The following is a 22362-nucleotide window of genomic DNA, read 5'->3' on the forward strand; positions in this document are numbered from 1 at the left end:
CATTGGATACTTTTTCTTCCATTCTTGTGATACTTTGCTCAGAAGAACATTCTCCAGCTCCATCCATGTGAACATGAAGGACGTAAAGTCTCCATTTTTCTTTATGGCTGCACAGTATTCCATGGTGTACATATACCACAGTTTGTTAATCCATTCGTGGCTAGATGGGCACTTGGGCTTCTTCCATGACCAGCTACTTTTATGTTGCAGTTGTCGTTGTTTAGCTGGCCCAGTCTAGGTTTGAACCCACTGGCCTCGGTTTATGTGGCTGGCACCATAACTACTGTGCTATAGGCGCTGAGCCATATTCAAGATATTAAAAACAGTAATTTTTTAAATAATACTTTACAGAACCACAAAAAAGTAAAACCAACAGGAATACTTACTTTCCCCTCCATGAATGTTTTGTTGTGTAGAAACATGCCAGATCCTTGTTTTCCCTAATTATGTTCATTTTGTGCCCAAACCTAGAAGATAAAATAGGGATGAACTCAGTACATATCCTTAATTTTCCCGAAACTCTCATATCAAAAGTAGTAGGATCGCTCTCTCAACTTTCATAACCTGTCATAGGTCCTCTATTAAGACGACAAGGTTTTTAAGGACAAAGACGGGTCTGTTCAACTATCATAGCCCTCAGCACTATATGGAACTCAATCATTTCTCCCCCACCACTGGCCTGAGTTTCTTGAAAAGTGCCCTCTAACAAACATTACCAGTATATGGAATCAAAAAACGTCAGATATGGTAAATAAACCTTTAACTCTCACAGTGCCAACAATGCCTTGGCACACAACAGGCACCTAAAAATGTCTGACAAATGTCAAACCAATTCCAAAAGGTTTTCGATGAAGTGATTGCCAGTCATTTCGCTGTCACTATCACTTTAAAGGGGGCCTATTATAAATATATATGACAATTAAAAAAGAATTCTCACTATAAAAGTAATACATGTCCATAATAAGAAATATAAATACCCATAAAGTAAATCATTTTTCATTCTAATATCCAAAGATCATCATTTTGGACTTTTTTATATTTAGAAACATCATTTGTGCTTTTTAAATAAAACTGAGATCGTCACTGGTACCATTTTCAAAGATGTTAACCTTTCCCTACAGAATATTCACTGAGAAAATGATTTAAGACTATATAATATTCCATTGTAGGAATATACTAGAACAGTGCTACTCAAAGTGTAATTGCAAAGTATTTGTTTCCAGGCCACATCAAATTTAGAATAAGTTTGATTAGTGGATTCCTCTTGATGAACAGGACATGGAACAGATCAGGACTGTCGCATGATGAAATCACATGTGAAATAAGTTACCTTACAATAACACACAGCAATTATGCATATTTGACTGTATTGACAGTGCAATATTTATTGACTGTAACCCAGAAGTATATAAAATCCAGAATCAATTTATTTCATGAAAAATTTTAATAGAGCTAACTTTATAGGATAAACTTTTGGAACTGGCTACTCATGAAAGACTGATAAATTTTAAAAATCTTACATCACTTCATTTTACAAACAATTTTCAACAGGGATGAAATAGAAAAAAGTTAATATTTTCTTTATTTTCTTTGTTATTTGACTATGTCTCCATAACCTTAATAATTAGGTACTATAAAAAAATTGTGGGTTTGGGTGGCGCCTATGGCTCAAGAAGTAGAGTGCTGGCCACATATACTAGAGGTGGTGGGTTCAAACCCGGCCCTAGCCAAAAAAAAAAAATATATATATATATATATATATAATGTATATATATATAGTGGATTATATACTGAAGCGCCTATAATGCAAACTGAATGGCTGGAATTATAGTTTAAGCTTTACATCTTTATATACTATGAATTTTTTTTAGTCAGCGGTTAAGTCTTTCCATAGTTAGAATAAGCTATTTTCTTTCAAAAAGGTTTTTTAGACAACTTTTTAAGATATAATTCATATACCATATGAATATACCATATGAATCATATAATTCATATACCATATGAATTCACTCTTAAAATATACAACTGGGTGGTTTTTAGTGCTACAACTATCACTTCTTATTTTTACAACCTTTTCATCACAGCAATAAGAAACCTTTTTAGCATTCACAACTGGCAGTCACAGATATCACTATGGACTTGCCTATACTGGCTTTACTGCCAAATATTCAATAGTATATACATACCAATTTTTTTTATCCACTATTCATCAACTGATGGACATTGGGATTATTTCTACTTTTTGGCTGTTAGGAATAATACAGTTATGAACATGCACATACAAGTTTTTGTGTGAACATGTTTTCACTTCTCTTAGGTATATGCCTGAGTGGCAAAAACATTTTTAAAGATACCTCTATTTTGAAATTGCTTTCTTCATTCTTCCCACTTGTTTTTGTATTTCCAATTAGTGAGAGTTTTTGTACTCTACATAGAATACTTGTCCTTCCGATATTTATATGGTTTACCTTCATGTCCTTCAAATCTGTGTCCAAATGTTGCCTTTCCAAGGAGGCCTATGCCAACCACCTTATTTTAAATTGTAACTACTCTCCTAGTTCTACACTAGCCATTCCCTTGCTCCTGCTTTTTTACCCCCACAGCATCTTTCATATTCTAATGTGCAATTTATTATTCACCTAATTCCACTAGAATATCCAGTGAGGGGTAGTTTGTTTAGCTCAGGAATGTATCTCCAGGACCTACAAGAGAGTGCCTAACACAAAACAGATGCTCAATAAGTATCTGAGTGAATGAATGAATGAAATACAGCAATACCATGGGCAATTCTGACGTCTAGCTCAAATTGGATGGTCTAGGCCGGGTGCAACGGCTCACACTTGTAATCCTAGCACTCTTGGGAGGCTGAGGTGGGCAGACTGATGAAGCTCATGAGTTTGAGACCAGCCTGAGCAAGAGCAAGAGCCTGTCTCTACTATAAATGAAAAAGTGAGGCAAGAGGATTGCTTGAACACAAGAATTCGAGGTTGCTGTAAGCTGTGATCACTCTACCTAGGGCAACAGAGTGAAACTGTCTCCAAAAACAAAAAACCAACTTAATGCTCTCTCCCAAGGATTTTTGCCAAACCTTCTGAAAAAGCATTAATTCATGCTCAGAAAAATAACAAAAAGAACCACAAGTAACACCAAGTTTAGAGAAATCTTTATTGTTACACAAGAAGAAATTTCTTACAGTTGACTTATATGTTCCTAGTAGTGAGTACACAGAAAGCTAAATATAGTCCTGACAGTTGGTGTGGTTATTTGTTTCTGGATTTCATACCTGGGATGACATAGGCAGCCAACAAAGAATCATTTACCCTGCCTTCTGAATCATTTGCAGTAAATCATATTACTGAAAGAAATCTGGGTAGCATCACTGAGGACTCACCAAAAAAACTGGAATATGTGTATATAGGTGTATAAGCAATATTTTACATAATATTGAAAAAATGGAAGAAAACAAGGTGAATAGCTGATAAAGAGTAAGGTCTGTATTCTTTGTACGCTATCTTAGATATCAAAATAATTAATTCCATACCAAGGCCCTATCTTGGGAAAACTGAGAAAAAAGAAAATGTGTTTCTGTAGAGACTGACTGATAACTATTAAGGGTCTTTAAAATCAAAATGAAAGGGTGGCACCTGTGGCTCAGTGAGTATGGCGCTGGCCATATACCAAGGGTGGCGGGTTCAAACCCGGCCCTAGCCAAACTGCAACAAAAAATAGCCAGGTATTATGGCGGGGCCTATAGTCCCAGCTACTCCAGAGGCTGAGGCAAGAGCTGGAGGTTGCTGTGAGCTGTGATGCCACTGCACTCTACTGAGGGCAACAAAGTAAAACTCTGTCTCTAAAAAATAAATAAAATCAAAATGAAAGACAGAGAAAAATAATAAAGATTTTAAAATGACAACTATAAAGAACACAGAGTATGACCAAAAAAAGGAATAAAGATCTCTAATAAATCCATAAGGGAAGAATAAAAGCAAAATAATCTTACACTTAACAAATTTAAGAATTTTTTTAATAAACTAAAAAATGACCTCATAGGTGGGGGATATATAACTCAAACAGATCTTTTAGGAGAGGAAGTAAAAAGGGTACAAGTGAATCTTTCTAAAAGTAGAGTATAAACATCTTAACACAATAACTAAAAAAACTGACATGGAGTCTGTTAACCACTTTGATGAAAATGTTTCAAATTGTATATGAAAACACCACACTGTACCCCATGACTGCATTAATGTACACAGCTATCATTTAATAAAAAATAATAAATTTTAAAAAAAGGAGAGGAAGTAAAACAAGTTTACATCAAGAAGGTTTATCCACATCTTTTAAAGACCTACGAACTTGGCAGTGATGAAAGCATCAGACTCCAGAGAGTTCTTAGGTTAGGACAGACAAAAGGAGAAAGGAAGAGAAGACACAATACATTAACATAAAAGTAAACTATCAACCACCTGATCTGTTAGAAGAAATACCGTGTTTCTGATGCAGATTAAAATGCTGACAGAAAAGATAAGGGTTAAAGTAGTAGTACTTCAATTCTCTGCATATTGAAGTTCCCTATGGCCAATATCATCACACTTAGTAATTTTCTTGTCTCTAATATTTTAGAAAGCAACAAGTGATATTGCTACTGTACACCAAAGAGTAGTATAACCAAAGTCCTCTCTATGGAAGAAAAATTGCTTCTCTATTGAAAAGCTTGCTTTCAACCATGTTATAATTAGGTAAGAATATATTTGAGAGGAGAAGTTAAAGAAGGGAGGAGATGCCCACCTGAATAGCCAAGTCAACTCTAGAAGTAATGGGGTAATCCAATGTTATTATTAGTGTCTGTATACCCTCAAAATAGAAATTAGGATAATGCTTTTCCATATGAAACACTCATTAAACACAGAAAGTTAAAGAGGCAAGATGATTCTAATCTAAACATTTATGACATGGCCTGAAATTATGCACTAAACATTTATGACATGGCCTGAAATTATGCAATAACTTTTCAGTACTCATTACATGTTAGTGATTGGGCTACTCATATGCCATGTATTTATCTCACTTTGTGCCCATAATAACACTTGGAGTATAGGTATGATGATTCCCATTTTATTGACACAAAAAAGTCAGAGTTATAGAGATCAATCAAAGGTCACAAAGCTGGTTTAGTGATTAGGCGAACCCAATCACTAAAGAGCTTATTTAGTGAATAGGCTCTGGACCAATCTATTTAATTTCATATTCTATGTGCTTAACTTAGAATAATTCCAAGTGAATCAGTGGAAAATGAGAGAAGGCAAGTCTAGGGGTCCTCCAGCAGACAAGTGTCAATTCAATCTGGGAAGACCTCAGAATACCACCTGGAACAGATTCCAGAGCTGTTCCACATATGATACATTTTTAATTTATTAGCACAAAAGCTATATTAAGGCTAAAAGTAATTTTAATACTCAAACTATCAACAAAGTGAGGATGGTGCATTTTAAAAATATTTCTGCAGAAGACAGACTAGCAATAACTGCCATTTTCCAGCAGCATAATTTTGAACAAAAGTTTCTGAACTTCTCTGACTCATAGTTCATTTATAAAACAGGGATCATAACCAACCCAAAGGACTGTGGTGAGGGCTAAATGAGATTAACACAAAGAAAGTAATTAACAAGGTATATAATACACACTCAAAACTATTAATTACAATTATAATGACTACTGGTTTTTTTTGTTGTTGTTGTTTTCAGAGACTCACTATGTCACCCTTGGTAGAGTGCTGTGGCATTACAGGTCACAGCAATCTCAAATTCATGGGCTTAAGCAATTCTTTTGCCTTGGCCTCCCAAGTAGCTGGGACTATAGGCGCCTGCCAGAACACCCAGATACTTTTTTTTTTTTTTTTTAAGCAGGTCTGGGCAGGGCTTGAACCCGCCAGCCTTGGTGTATGTGGCCAGCGCCCTACTCACTGAACTACGGGCACCAAGCCAGGTTACTGTATTTTTAAATATACTGTTTCAGACACATAGTTATTTGGGTATTTCCATTATCTTATTATCAAGAACTACCAGCACCTGTACCTTTTAAGGAATTTTGGGGGACAAATTTACATTACTTGATTCTCTCTAAATATTTTATTAATTTTAATCTTTCTACTATTCATTGTATATCTCCTAGAATTTCTACCTTCAAAAGCATAGTGTTCTACCAATTTAATCAGCAGCTTTTACTTAACCTTTCAAAAATAACTATACAAATATATCACACTTAAGCTGGATGTTGTATATAAGCACATCACTATTATTGTCATTATCATTTTATTCGTACAATTTATTTTCCCCATAAATAGATCGTTTTTATTTTATTTTGAGAAAAGTTCTCACTATGGCCCAGGCTAGAAGCCCACTGCAACCTCAAACTCCTGGGCTCCAGCAATCTTCTTGCCTCAACCTCCACGTAGCTGGGATTACGGGACAGTGCCACCATGCCTGGGTAATATTTTTTATTTTTTTCCTTTGGAGACAGAGCTCAAGCTGTAGCCCTGGGTAGAGTGCTCTGGCATCACAGCTCACAGCAACCTCCAAATCCTGGGCTCAAGCAATTCTCCTGCCTCTGCCTCCCAAGTGGCTGGGACTACAGGTACCTGCCACAACGCTTAGCTATTTTTTGGTTGCAGCTGTTATTGTTGTTTGGCAGGCTTGGGCTGGGTTTGAACCCTCCAGCTCAGGTGAACGTGGCTGGAGCCTTTGCTGCTTGAGCCACAGGTGCCGAGCCAATTTTTCTATTTTTTATAGAGACTTGGCCTCTCAAGTGCTAGGATTAAAAGGAAATAAATATAAGATAGACCAAGACAACCACAATAAAGTTTTCAAAATTATCTTATGTCTACCATAACCCTATACTTAAGCTTCTCTCTTTTTTTTTTAAATTTTATTTTGTATTTGTAAGATATGTGTTTTTTTTGTTTTTGTTTTTTTTTTTTGAGACGGAGCCTCAAGCTATCCCCCTGGGTAGAGTGTCATGGCATCACAGCTCATAGCAACCTCCAACTCCTGGACTCGAGCGAGTCTCCTGCCTCAGCCTCCCAAGTAGCTGGGACCACAGGCACCCACCACAATGCCTGGCCATTTTTTAGTTGCAGCCATCATTGTTGTTTGGCGGGCCCAGGCTGGGGATTCGAACCTACCACCTTAGGTGTATGTGGCTGGCGCCTTAGCCGCTTAAGCCACAGGTACCTAGCCAAGCTTCTCTTTATTTCAACTATATTCCTATAAAATATTACTACAAGTTGAATTTCTTTACTATAATTTAAATAGTCCCCCACCTTTGGTATTTGATATTTTAATTATTAGAATTGTTTCTATGTAGCCAACCTAATATTTTAAAAATTATTTGTGATGCCTATAAGTTAACTATGGCTCAAAAAGTTTTGAAGGGGAAGGGGGGGAACCTTCACTCCAAAAAGTAAATTTCATCTCCAGTTAACATTTTCTCTGTACAAATTTCTTTGATAAGCTCTTAAGAGTGATTCAAAATTATTGCCTATAGGAAAAAACTCTTAAGCAACCATTATTTCCCATCATTCATTAAAAATCTATAGAATTTCTAGTATCATGAATATCTAGCAGTCATTTATAGGTAAATGTCATAAATAATAAACTGCCCAAGTGAAAAATGTATAAACTGTCGAATCAGACTTTGGAAGCAGTTGTATCATCAGCATCTGCCATTCTGTCAGTTGTTCAGGGGCTATTACAATCAGCAGTTAACCTGATTTATCATCACTTAACTTTATCTCCCTCATTCCTGCAACAGTATTCCATATTTCAAATTCTCAAAGACCCATGCTTCTTTTAGATGAGGAAAAACTCAAATTTACATGCCCTTTGTAACTAAATTGCATGGATAGAGCATCTCCAATTTTGGCAAGTGTTCACTTGTTTTTAAGTGAAGCCAACTTCACTACTAGAGCTTTTCTGCAACTTGTCTGTTCTGGTAGAACTGTACTAAGGGTTAGAAAGTCAAATTCAGGGCAACACAAACATTTTGGCTAGATTCACATTTTCTCAATTAATTCCACTAACACAGTATTCTTGCATTCTCTTACTGGCAGTAATACTGGCAGTCCATTTAAGATCATTTATGGATTAAATAAGAATGATCTTTTAGAAGATACACAGTTTTGACACAAAACCACAAGATTTAAGGGTCCACTGACCAGATGCCTACATCAAATTGACACTAAGAACAAAAGCAGGATGAAGGGACTCAACACCACAGACACCAAAGCAGATTACAGCCAGGCTATAAGCAAAAGAATTTGCACACACAGCAAAACTAAGTATATGTTCACAGCTTGTGTTAAGTAAAAACTCCAAAAGAACACTCATTTAGACAGGGCTGAATGAGTATACTCAGAGAAAAATAATACATTAGTGGATGAAGAAACTGGAATTAATCAAAGCTGATTGCCCCATCAAAGCATGTATTTTGCATGACCAACGGGAAGTAATTTTTACACAAATATGACAACTTGCGGAGAGCAAGATACTATTTTTCCCACTGTGAATCTATAAAATATAAGAATAGAATTTACTCTCATCATTAGCTCTGCTCTCAAGTAGTGAAATTAAAAATGTGACTTTGTCTTGCAATTCATCATAAAATAAGATGGATTCATGGATAGAAAGATGAACAGATCTGTGATAAAGGACAGTAAAAGGTTAATGTAAAACTCTTGGGGCTGGACACGTGGTGTCAAGTTCTTTCAATTTGGCTGTAGGTGAAAGTTTTTATATGTTGGGAAAAAACTGAGTTCGCCTTTCTTTTCTGATCAAACTCTCCTACAACTCAAACATTGTTTACCTGCTTACAAAACCATTATGTAAAAACATAGTAGGTACTCACATCATATGAACTAATATATGAAAGTAATACTTCCTCATACAGCTATACCTTACTAAAAATGCAGGGGAAGGATAACCTTTCTTAAGACAAAGGCTAATAACTTAAGAAAGAATCCCTTATGCTAGCTTTTTTTTTTTTTTGAGACAGTGTCTCACTTTGTCACCCTTGCTAGCATGCCATGGCATCATAGCTCCCAACAACCTCCAACTCCTGGGCTTAAGCGATTCTCTTGCCTCAGCCTCCTGAGTAGCTGGGACTACAAGCGCCCGCCACAACACCCGGCTATTTTTTGCTGCAATTGTCACTGCTGTTTTACCTAGTTGGGGCCAGGTTCAATCCCACCACCCTCAGTATGTGGGGCCAGCACCCTACCCACTGAGCCACAGGTGCCACCCAATGCTGGCTTCTTTTTAAGGACTACTTTTATTCGTAACTGAATTCGAAATCTGAGTAAATCACACCCATAAGTTAGTACACTTTCAAATACAAAGTACAAAATACAAATGGCTAACAGAACATTAATTTTTACCTGGATTAAAAAATGACAACTAAACTGACATAGGAACTTTAACCCTCTTTAATTTTAGCTTCATTTTAACATATGACTTCAGTACATAAAAGCATTTCCTTGTAAATAAATCAGCAGTTTAATATGTACGATACCATCAGGAATCTTAAAACAGTCACAAATAGATGACAAAGTAAGGTTTTAGTACATTCCATCTTAGGCTTCCTTAACACGAAGAACTAAATACTCTTAGGGTTAAATGTTATTAGAGAATAAGAATGCCAGGGGTGGCTCCACGCCTGTGGCTCAAGTGGCTTAGGCGCCAGCCACATACACCTAAGGTGGCGGGTTCGAATCCAGCCCAGGCCCGCCAAACAACAATGACGGCTGCAACCAAAAAAATAGCCAGGCGTTGTGGCAGGCGCCTGTGGTCCCAGCTACTTGGGAGGCGGAGGCAGGAGACTTGCTTGAGCCCAGAAGTTGGAGGTTGCTGTGAGCTGTGATGCCACAGCACTCTACCTGGGGATAGCTTGAGGCTCTGTCTCAAAAAAAAAAAAAAAATCCAGGGGCAACAGCAAACTTCAGCTGGCAATTACATCCCCAAATAAATGCCAAGAAGTTAGAAGTGTTTACATTATCTGGCACATCAAAAAAAATTTTTTAAATTAACGTTAAATATTTCCACAACAATTAGGTGAAATAATCTGAGCTCTCTCTCATTTTAAAAATTTGATTCCTTTCAGTTAGAAACTGGACATATATTTATGCAAGGTCAAGAGAAATTCCAAAGCAACCCCTGAATCTGAAGAAACATTCATTGGGAGAAAGGAGCAAGCACACATACCATAGCAGTTAACCTTCCTATTCAACAACATAAATCCAGTATTAGAAAAGAAACCTATATCTTCTATTTCCATCACGTGTGATTTTATCTGAGCAAACTCTTCTTTCTGAAAAAATAGACCGTTATTTGTCGTTTAAAAAAAATTAACATTTTTTCTATGAAGATGTATTATTGCGACTCTTGCTTTTCCAAAACTTAATTCACCTGAAAGTTTTTTCCAGAAATGTGTTCACTTAAGCAATTCTTTGAAATCACTGCTATTGATCATTTACATATTTTGTTTTCACACATTATTGTACTGTTCTATAGCTAATTTGTTTCATTTTATCTTTGAAGCATTCTTTGCTTATGCAAGAACAAAGCATCCTAGTTCAATAAATTCTTCAGCTTACAAGGAGGCACTTAATATCTTGGTCTACTATGATGAAGATATTTTTCTGCAGCCTCGTTTTAACTTGTTACTGTTTTTCCTATCACTGTAGTAAATGCACATTGGGGAACTAAATTTTCCAAGCCTGTAACAAACACAACTAGGAGAAAGTTTTACAGTAAGCATCTTAACATTCAAACACTGTTCTCTTTATAAGAAGACAAGGAGTTTAAGTTGCTACAATTTCCCTTTCACCTAATACAAAATAGTAATAACATAAGTTTCTTGTTCAGTTCTGAAATAACCCTATTATTCTTGCCCCCTCTGTAATACTTTTCAGTTTAGAAAATACTTCCAAAGTACATTTTAAAAAGAAAGTTCCACTTTTAAAATTAAACCCAGAAACTCTAAGGTTTAAGAAGAAATGGATCTGCTCTAAGATTTGATAAGAATTCAAAATATAGTAGAACTTCCATAGTTGTCCTCTCTACACTGAGCACCTCCTTAAGTTGACCCAACTTTCACAGACCAGATATGCACAACATGCACCTGTCAGTACAGTAGCCCTAGTTTCTATGTTGACCACCTCTGCATGTTAGCCAGTTTATTAACAGTCCTTGGGTACCCAACTTAGGTTCTACCATATATTCTGTATCCTGACTAGAGTTTGGGGGAAAAAAACCTCATGGCATTAAATGACTAAGGAATACAATACTAGTCAGGAAACCATGCTTTTAAATGTTTAAATTAGTTTTAAATAATGAGTAGAGAATTTATGAACTATTAGAGAAAGCCGCCTATTACAAATTAGAGAAAGTCTCCTATAGTTATAACCTTATCAATCCTTCCATTAAGTTCTGGCAACTTTAGCAGACAAAATCAGAGCACTAAAATAATTACTTTAGAATGCTTTAGGGGTTTTGTTTTCTGTTAATCAAAAAATCAAACTCCAATTGCAAATACAGCATGTACTAAATACATGAACACTATTTAGGCAGCTTCAGAGTACTGCAACTATAGAATCCCACTGATTTTTGACCTTGTTTTAAAGATCATTCCTCAAGCACTCCATATAAGCACAAGTAAAACTCAAATACGTAGGCTGTTAAGAGCATCTGAAATGAACTACTAGCAAATTATATGCTTGTCTTTATTGACTGAACCACACCTAAATGTACCTTTGCACAGGTAACTGTATCTTAAATTAGCAAAGATGATCATAACCATGTTGGCTTAGGGTACTTGCTACAAAGATAGTCCCTAATCAATGACTCTCAAAGGCGGGGTCCTCAAACTTCTTAAACAGGGGGCCAAATTCACTGTCCCTCAGACCGTTGGAGGGCCGGACTGTGGGCCCCGGGAAAAGTAGGCTGCTAAGCAGGACAGGCAGTGGTGGCAAAAAACACCCAGCAGGGCCAGATAAATGTCCTAGGCAGGCTGCATGTGGCCCACGGGCCTGAGTTTGAGGACGCCTGCTCAAAGGGGTTTCCAGGAGTAAAAATCACTCCCTAAAAAGGAGGTGTTAGTGACTGGCATATGTTGAACATGTGAACATTGCTGAAGCAGAAAAATGTGTTTAAATTGATTATAATTTTGAACTACAGTAATGGTTGGAGTGGGATATCACCCCATCTGAGACACTATGACTGAGAGCACCACTAGCACTTAGTGAATAAGGCTACTTACCCCACACCATATAAGACAGTCCCACCCAATGAAGAACTATCCTCAACATATGACTTTCAAATGTCCAACCGGCAATCCACACAGATTAAAACCTATTTATAATGAAGAAATCACAAAATCCAATTCAATTTCATATATAAATCAAAGTATATTTTGTAAGGTTTAACATACACAAATTTTCCAGGAACGGAACACTCATGCAAATTAAAGAGACTATGCTTTATTTAATCTGTTCATTTCAGAAAACAAGGCTGGGGAAAAGATTCCCTATTTAACAAATGGTGCTGGAAGAACTGGTTGGCAACTTTTAGAAGACTGAAACTGGACCCACACCTTTCACCATTAACAGAAATTAACTCTCAATGGATAAAAGATGTAAACTTAAGACATGAAATTATAAAGATTCTTGGAGAGAGTACAGGAGAAACACTTGAAGAAATTGGCCTGGGAGAATACTTTATCAGGAGGACACCCTCCCCCACCCCTACCCCGGCAATTTAGGCAACACCAAAAATACATTACCGGGATCTGATCAAACTAAAAAGCTTCTGCACAGCCAAGAACACTAAGTAAAGGAAGCAGACAGCCCTCAAAATGGGAGAGGATATTTGCAGGTTATGCTTCTGACAAAGGTTTGATAACCAAAATCCACAGAGAACTCAAACTTATTAATAAAAAAAGAACAAATAATCCCATTTCATCATGGGCAAGGGACTTGAACAGAAGCTTCTCTGAAGAAGATAGGTGCATGGCCTACAGACACATGAAAAAATGCTCATCATCTTTAATCATCAGAGAAATATAAATCAAAACCACTTTCAGGTATCATCTAACTCCAGTAAGAGTGGCTCACATAACAAAATCCCAAAACTACAGATGTTGGCATGGAAGTGGAAAAAAGGGAACACTTCTATACTGCTGACAGGAGTGCAAACGAATACATCCCTTTTGGAAAGAAGTATGGAGAATACTCAGGGATCTAAAAGTAGACCTGCTGTTTGATCCTGCAATTCCTCTTCTAGGTGTATATATCCAAAAGACCAAAAATCACTTTAGCACAAAGAGATTTGCACCAGATTGTTCATTGCAGCTCAATTCATAATAGCCAAGTCATGGAAAAAGCCCATGTGCCCACTGACCCATGAATGGATTAACTGTGGTACATGTATACCGTGGAATATTATGCAGCCTTAAAAAAGATGGAGACTTTACCTCTTTTACATTTACATGGATGGAGCTGGAACATATCCTACTTAGTAAAGTATCTCAAGAATGGAAGAAAAAATATCCAATGTACTCAGTACTATTATGAATCCAATTTACAATCACTCACACTTTCATATGAAGAATAGATCACAACTATGGGCCAGGACGAAGAAAGGAAAGAAGTGGGGGGACGGGGGCGAGGTCAGATTGAAGGAGGGTGAATGGTGGGATCACACCTATGGTGCATAATACAAGGGTACTTGTCGGATCTATTAAGTAGAGTTTTAAACACAATAATTACTTAAAGGAGATGAGGTATATATTAACCATGTGATGTAAATCCTCCTAATTCTATATGAAATTAGCACATTGTACCCAATACATGCAATATATACATGATCTATGAGTTTATGATTTAATAAAAAAAGAAAAAAGAGAAAACAAGGCAGATGACAATCTCAATAGTGGTATCTGAGTCACCAATATAACAAACCTGTACCCACCAACATTTCTGTCAAAAAACAAACTGGTTCTACGCAAAGGTACAACTTCACTGTGTATTTTGGTATAATCCCGCTTAAGTATTTACATATTGAAATGCATAGTCAGTTTTTCTAAAACGCTCTTTTGAAGTTTGAATTTCTTCCAATGGAACTGATATATTACTGAACAACTGGGGTATGATGGAAATTTCACATTGCTTATGCATGATTTCATCCCCAACACAAACTAGGTGAAGCTAGAAAATGTACCCAACTGAGCCACATAGGAATTCACAAAACAGGACGGTGCCTGTGGCTCAGTGAGCAGGGCACTGGCCCCATATACGGAGGGTGGTGGGTTCAAACCCAGCCCTAGCCAAACTGCAACAAGAAAAGAGCCGGGCGTTGCAGCAGGAGTCTGTAGTCTCAACTACTCGGCAGGCTGAGACAAGAAAATCACCCAAGCCCAAGAGCTGGAGGTTGCTGTGAGCTGTGATGCAACAGCACTCTACTGAGGGTAGAGACAAAGTGAGACTCTGTCTCTTTAATAAAAAAAAAAAAAAAAAAGACAGGAATTCACAAAACACATACACACCCTTAAGTGGTCAGTGAACCCCGCACATTCACATATATATTAAGATTTTCCATTCCATCTCCTTTCTCCCTTCTACTACTTAAAAGTAACTCACAAGCTCTAACTCCTTCCATTGCTCCTTGCCACAAACATTTTTCAAGGCAAGATGCCATAATGATTATAGTAGTTACCATGTAAAAACAGTGCTCTAGTTTCTAGCACCCATCTTTTTAAAAAATTGTTTTGTAATAATTGCTCTTACTCTTGGGAATTGCTTTTCTTTTTCCCAGGCCTCAATTTTTACTTGAAAGCTGAAAATATTGTGCATGACAGCAAAGACTGAGGTGAATAATTTTTATAACTGGAAATGCGCACATCTTTTGTTAGTGAGGCTTTTAGTATAGGATCTGTGTTACTGTAGTTAGGTTAGGGCTAGTTTATGATCTGTTGTTGGTATGGCTATCAGTGTACCACAGGCTTCATATACCTACAAAAGAGTTTGTATCTATGGTGGGAGATAGTTACTAGAGCAAAGTCAGTGTGAGTTTCTGTGCTGCACTTCTTTGCAGAATCTTGTTCCTTTCCTAGTAGTACTGTGCAGTTATTATTTGAAGCTTCTTAGGTTGGCAGTGATTGTTCTGATTAAAGTTCAGTCTAAATCTTACATGGTGTCACTGGATCTTGGGGCTGTAGCCTTCTCAGTTCTCCAGGGGCTCCCTTGGTGGTAGCTTTGGGCTCAGGGTCCCTCCTCCAGGCAAAAGACTCTTTCCCCTTTCTTTACCCAACCCCCAGCTCAATGAATGTTCACCTACAGGGCAGCAAAGATTTCCCTCCCTCTAAATCAAAGCTTTTGTCCACAGAAGAGACAGTAAAAGAATCAGTAAAAGCTCTCTGCTGGTGTTGCTTGCCCTCCTCTAGGTCTGCACAACAGATACTCCCCAGGGTTCTTTCCAATCTTTTCCAGGAATAGACACTGTGAAGTTTGTTGATAAAAAAGCTTGTAGATAGTGAAGTCAACCTTCATCAATTTGAAAGCTATAGTACTGAACTTTACTAGTCATGTCTGATAAAGAACCAAAATTCACGTCTACTCTGTGTCTCTGCAAGTGCTGCCTCTCAAATTTTTGGACAGTGGTTTGGTCTGTGACCTCAGCTTTTCAAGAGGTTTGGCAAAAGACATAATTTTGAAGTTACTCTACCTCTTTATTATAAAAATGAGAGCAAAGCTTATTTTTGTCCAAGGCCCAAGCAAGAAGGTGGTCATCCTATGTAAACTATTTCAGAATAGTAATGGAGGTGTTACAAATTATTTACTGTAAAAGGGCAGCCTTTGTTGGGTCTGATAAAGTTAAGAAACACTAGCTCAAAGGATCTGTTTCAGAACAACTCGCCTTTAACCACTGCCACACATTACAGAGAACATTTAGGCCAAATTCTATTAGAAGCAACCAAACTGGTAGTGTAGTTTAACTGCATAGCTTGGTTTTCTATTTTCCTGATTTTAAGTACCTTCAATCAGAGAAACAGAGGAAAGGTATGTGTTAACACACACCTCACTCAAATTCACCTGTGTAAATCAAACTGGTTAAGGAATAGAGCCAAATTAGTTAAAACATGACCTTTTAATTTCAACCCTAATTCAGTATCTACTGAGAACCAGACTCCACTATTAACACAAATTTAATAAAGTTAGTAATATTACAGTCCACCTGGGTAACCAGCTTCTATTTGTGAATAAAGTTAAATTCTGACAAACAACTCATGCTTTCCATGATTCCATAACTTTTTTCACTGACACTCATATTTTATTCATTTTAGCTTAAGCATCTTGTTTGCAACTAAGCTTGTTAACACTATATGATGTTCATATTATTTTAGACTATTGTCACCATATTATTTTAGACTATTTTAGTAAAAGAGAAACGTTCACTGCCACTCAGTAGAATACAAATGCTGGTTTTTTCCATGAACTAGGCTCTAACCCTAAGGTTCTTTACATTCTTAATGCCTCTGTCTCCTCTTTTCCTCCTTTCATATGTTCTACTTCCTGTTTTCAATCAAGGAATATCAATTATTTCCTACACAAAGACTCATGTTCCCTGAATGCATTGTGATATTAATAGTACAAGCCAAGTTTGAGATACAGCCACTTAAACAGTTTCACACTACATTTAAAATGTTAATGAGGATTTATGCTACGTGCTAAAGTCAGTCAAACAATAAAGCACTTTCTAAAAACCAAAGAACTGTGAAATCAAGCTTTTTCAGGGTACTGAATTTCTGACTAGTAGTTTCTATAAATTTCCTTTCTGTTTTTAAGGTAAGTTTTGTTTCATATTCCCACAGACTTACAAAGTACTGACAATAAACTATGCAAACACTGAATTTTCCCAAATCCTGCAGAGTGCGGTCAGGACTTTCAAATCTAGAAATCAATAAAGTCCATAAGCTGATAAACAAAATACAGTAAGAAAGATGAGCAGTGTGGGCAGGTCCTTAAGAACTATTCTGAAATTTTACTTTTCTTCCGAAAACACTGTATCACAAAAGTTTCAAAATAACTCCAGAGTGTGAAGCTCTTCATGGAGGACGCAGAAGCAGCTAGAGACCCTCCTTTTTGAGGAGAATCAGAAATCAGGAAAGAGAATAACAAAAAGGGGAAGTGAGAAATAACTGGAGACCAACACCACATTAGGGGGAAATTTTTTACTTTTTCTCCCCTCAACAACTGATAAAAGAAACTATCACCTGACAAGAGTGGTCAACTGAACGCCCTATAGGGGACACATTCAGGGAAAGTGTTCTTCTTAAATGTAGTGAAGTCTCAACTATGCGCTTAACACCCACTTTACTGAGCTTCTAAATTCAACTTCATTCACTCCAAAGACCACATTCAGAGGTAAAAATTACAGCCGCCCGAAGTAAAATCATTATAAATAAACTACCTTGCAGAAAGGAAAAGCCTTGGGGGGCGGGAGGAGCTTGATTTGGGGAAAAAGGTTTGAAAATACAGCGAGAGCCCTCCTCATTTCCTGACAAAACGAACAAATCTAAGCGAAGAAAGTTAAAGTCAAAAGCAGCACTCGTAGGGAAGGCAGGTCGCTGACCCGAGGAAACAAGAGTTGCCGGCTTGCAACAGGAAGGGTGTTCGGATTAGGAAACTGGAAGGGAATCCCGAGGGCGGAGCCCACAGAGGAATAGGGGTGTGTAGGGAAGGATGTGTGCTAAGGGAAGAGGGGAAGCAAAGAGGGTAGAAAAACCAAGAAAACCTGGCAAAGTTGGGTGGGGCGGAACCCAGCAGCGTCCCAGGTGAATGTCAGTCCGGGGGGGGGGGGGTCCAACGGAAGGAAGCAGACCAGCAGCCTGGGGGAAGGGTGATGTTTCCCTTAGCAGCTGCAGGCTGCGGCAGCCGAACCACCACCCCTCTTTTTTACTAGCCTGAGCACCCCAAGTCCCTGCAGCGTGGGGAGAGGATGAGGTACAGCCCCAAAGTCCAGGGCTCGAAGTCGGCTTTACCTTCGCGGGAGACTGGAAAGGCTCCAGCCCTAGCTCCTCCCGCCGCCGGCTCAGCGTCCACAGTGGGATGAGGTGCCCTCCGGCCTCCTCACCCTCACCACTGCCCCTTTCCCCCGCCGGGGCCCTGTAGCTCCGCCGCCGCGGGTTCCCGGTGCTGCCGCGGCGCTGCCTCCCCGCCCCCTCCGCTCCTCCCTCTGCCTCTCAGAGGCTCGCTCTGGAGGCCGCCATCTTCACTCAGGCTCTGAGCGACCGCGCTCCAAAACGCCTGCGTCGCCACCGCCCAGGGCGTCACGAGACCCAGTCAGCTGGTTTCAATTCTTCCGCCTTCTGCCCCGCCCTCCCGGCCCCATTCGTTCTCTTTCCCTGAAATCTTGCGTTCCGCCGGCCCCGCTCCCAGCAGTTACACATGCGCAGACTGCTAGGCCGGCCAGGGACCTGGAGTCCACGCAGCGCGCAAGAGGCCTGCCCGGCTGCTAGTGCTGAGAAGGCCACGCCCCTCTGCACGCGCGCGGGGGGAGCCACGCCCCTTCGGTGTGTTCCTCCGGAGCTGTTGGTGTTCTGCGGAATTTAGGGGCGCTGTGTGGGATCTGACTTTTTAATACCTCAAAAGTCCTGTTTTAAAACCTCACCCCAGTTTAACCTTAGACCTGAAATGTCGTGGGGTATCCACGAGGCAATCTGAAGCCTCAGTCTACTCCCTAGTTTGGCTAGATTAGGAACCAGCAGGTTCGTCTGTTATTGAGACTCTCAGAGTGACATCGAGCAGGTTACTAATATGGGTGGTCTGGGCGGTCTTTGAGACCAAAGCCTAAGATGCCTAAGGCCTTTATCAGTGAAAAGTGCAGGAAAGGTAGTACTGATGGCTTCCATTTGGTGTCTGCTGATCAAGTGTCTAGAGGTTTAAAGTTACTTAATCTTCGGCTGTCTGTGATAGGTATTATCCTCGATTTACCAACAAATTTTGGCCTAGTCCCACATAGTGGCTTTGGTGTTTGAACTCAGGCAATTTGACTCCGTAATGATCTCCCTGAACCTGCATGGCAGCTGAGGAAGAGGAGTCAGAGTAATGAAAAGAAGGGACTGTGGGACCAAACAAGGGTTCAGCTGGGAATTATGTGTTTTCTGTGGGCAGTGGTTTAATTAAGGAAGATGAATGTCCACTCCCAGACCTGAATGTAAAAACCACAGTTTAAAAATTAGTGATTCTGCTGCAAACTCTTAAAGATAGGCAGTGTAGGCTAACCTGCATGGATACATTATTTTATGGGAGTTAAAGGTCTCTGATAAGGAGTTTAATATTCATGCTACGTGATCCTGAAATTGTGTTTTCTGAGGTTCCTTTCCGCGACTGGCTTGATTTGTAGGTGGCGATTGCAGAATGAAACGATGTAGAAAATGGTTTTTGCACATTTGTGTCTTGACTGTATTGACCCTTTGCCCTACCTTAGGACAGAAAAGTAGTATTTACGTTTATCCTTAGAGCAGACTTTCCTGTATTGCAGCAGTGAGATAAGGTGCATGTAAGGGGAGGTACCAGGAATAACTGGGTGTGGGAAGACAGGAACTGAAATAGAGTAGGAAGGGAGGAGAAGAAAAAAGAAACAGGAGAGCTGAGTTAAGGGCCCGCCTTGGCTTTTCCCATGGGAACAGAAAACTGTGTTTATGGGGCGTTTTTTATGTTACAGAGCCTACCAATAATCCCAGAAGTAGACATGGTGTGTATTGTTTCAACTTCATAAAAGCAGCAGATCTCTAGAGAATCCAAGAGATGTGCTCAAGGTGACCTAACTCCCAAAGGTTGAATGAAGATTCAGTCACAAGACTTGTAACATTTAGTACAGTGATCTACACTGTACTACACTGCACTTCCACGTTTGGGACTGAGAAAGTCGATTCTCGGATTCCAGAGGAGCCTCAGGCATCAGGAATTCCCCCTGCCGTCTGTACTGGAAAATTCCCTGCTTCCCAAGACATCTTTTTTTGTTGTTGTACTTTTATAAAAACAGTTTTTCCTGATTGCTTTTTTGTTTTTATTTTTTGCCCTTTTGCATGTGACATCCCTTTAAGTAATCTTCCTATGCCATGCTTTTTCCCCTGCTTTTCCCTCTAACCTAGCTGCAGATTCTCATCTCAAGAAGCAACATTCCTAATCCTTTCAATACTTGTTCATAAGATGTGGTTGCAAGTCTTTTCACAACTCCCCCTGGTTGCTCTTAATTGGATCTGTACAAGTTTATCAGTACTTTTTAAAAACACTAGAAGGAAACACAAGAGTCAGAGGGAGTAGGACTTGTCTCTTCTTTCCCTATTCATTGTGTTAGGTTAGCTCAGTCCCACCCCCCACCCTCGCCCCCACCTTCTTGAAACAGTGACAAACACACATGTACAAGCCAGGACTTTCAAACTTCCCTTTCTGGATTTATCTTTTTATTCAAAATTTAAGTTTGGAATAGCCTTTCTGACACTTTCATAGTACAGAAGTATCAAATTTACAATCCAAATTATGTGCTATATATACTTACTATATTTCACAGCTTTTTAAAAAAATACATTCCACAGCTTTATAGACACGAATAGTTTTTATCAGTGTCCTAAATTAGCATACAGGCAGGAGAAGTTTAAGATTTTAGACAGCCCATGAAAGAGTCAAACACCTGTTTTATCAAATTCTTATTGCTGCTAAGTTGACCTTCCTAATTATATCGATGCCCAGATCCAAAATAAATCCCTAAGGACCCAATACCACTCAATAATATGTGGGCTATGTTTTCAATACAGTAGCCACTAGCATTATGTGGCTACTGAATACTTAATATTTTTAAAAATGTAAAATAACAGCATTTACAATGTTTATGTTGATTACATGTGTTAAAGAAAAAATTATTTAATGATACTTCTGGCTCGGTGCCTGTGGCTCAAGTGGCTAAGGCGCCAGCCACATACACCTAAGGTGGCAGGTTCGAATCTAGCCTGGGCCAGCCAAAACAACAATGATGGCTGCAACCAAAAAATAGCCTGGCGCTGTGGCGGGCGCCTGTGGTCCCAGCTATTTGGGAGGCGGAGGCAGGAGACTCGCTTCAGCCCAGGAGTTGGAGGTTGCTGTGAGCTGTGATGCCCTGGCACTCTACCCAGGGGGAAAGCTTGAGGCTCTGTCTCAAATAAAAAAGAATACATCATGGGCAAGGGGAATGTATAGCTGAGGGGGCTGGGTCGGTGGATAGAAAATTGCTAAGAGGACACATCAAGGGTAAGGGGGATTCTGGCTAAACCTACATAACAGGATTCTTGCTGAATACAAAACATAATGATCAGCTGTCCTCTGGGGAAAGGTGAAAGATGAGGATCCCGATCAGATATCTATGATGATCAGATATGGAAGATGTGAGGAGGTTGGCTAAAATTGGATGAGGGAAAGTTTCACTAAAACTGGATTTTACAAGGAAGTACGCCTAGGGGAAGGTTCAGAAGCCTGACTACAGTTTGGCCATGCAAAGAAACTTTGTGACATATTGAAGTGATAATATTGTGGATATATGTTTGGTTAAATAAAACACATTTTAAATTTTATTTCACATCTTTTTAAAAATGTAGCTATTAGTAAATGTAAATAACATATGTGGCTCCCATTATACTATTTCTCTTGGACAGCGTGCCTATTAGAAAGTCTTGTGTAGGCACACAGTTTTAGAACTATAGTTGAACTGGTGAGCTTGAAGCCCCCACAGAATCATCTTCTACTAGGATTTAGTTTACTTTGTTCTGTGGTTGTTTTTTGTCTTTAGTAGTTTTTCTCAAGGTTTATCTTACAAATATACCACATACATAGTATATTTGATTTTTTTGTGTTCCTGTATACCAATAATGGTAAAGACTTGAAATTTTTGACAAAATCTGATGACTTATGACATGACTTTTTGACCTATATAGATACATATCTGCAAATATGTAGTTTCTAAAATTTTGTTTTGTGAATCATAGCCTGGCTTCCCCTTCTCACTTAATCATACCCACAGGAACTTCGGTTTTATTATTTATATAAATGAAAACTCTTTTTAAGTAGTATAATCATATTCACAATTAAAGGAATTTGAACTTATATTTGGTATTAACAAAAACACTCTTTCATTTAATTATAGGAAATTATCTAGATCTGATCATACTTTCAGTCTATCAGTGTTAAACCATTACTGAGATTTTAACTGGTTAAGGGAAAGGGCTGTGTTCTTTCTTTTATTAACTACAATTGCTCTTTTATAATACAGTCATTGCTGAGGGTTT

The 22362-nt window shown here is 38.6% G+C and overlaps 1 protein-coding gene across 1 annotated transcript in view; it reads right to left on the reverse strand.

Annotated features, from left to right (window-relative positions):
- Positions 1-18289, reverse strand: part of DNAJC13 (DnaJ heat shock protein family (Hsp40) member C13) — a 129383-nt gene extending 111094 nt beyond the window's left edge. Inside the window, exons 1-2 of the mRNA XM_003781698.2 lie at positions 18085-18289; positions 387-467 (exon numbers count right to left, since the gene is read on the reverse strand). Of these exons, the coding sequence (XP_003781746.1) occupies positions 387-454 (68 nt within the window). The 5' untranslated portion in view covers positions 455-467; positions 18085-18289. The remainder of the gene's footprint in view (positions 1-386; positions 468-18084) is intronic.
- Between the last annotated feature and the right edge of the window lie 4073 nt (positions 18290-22362).

This window comes from Otolemur garnettii, unplaced genomic scaffold (assembly GCF_000181295.1).
Source record: "Otolemur garnettii isolate 467f Iridium unplaced genomic scaffold, OtoGar3 scaffold00002, whole genome shotgun sequence".
NCBI classification, from domain to species: Eukaryota; Metazoa; Chordata; class Mammalia; order Primates; family Galagidae; genus Otolemur; species Otolemur garnettii.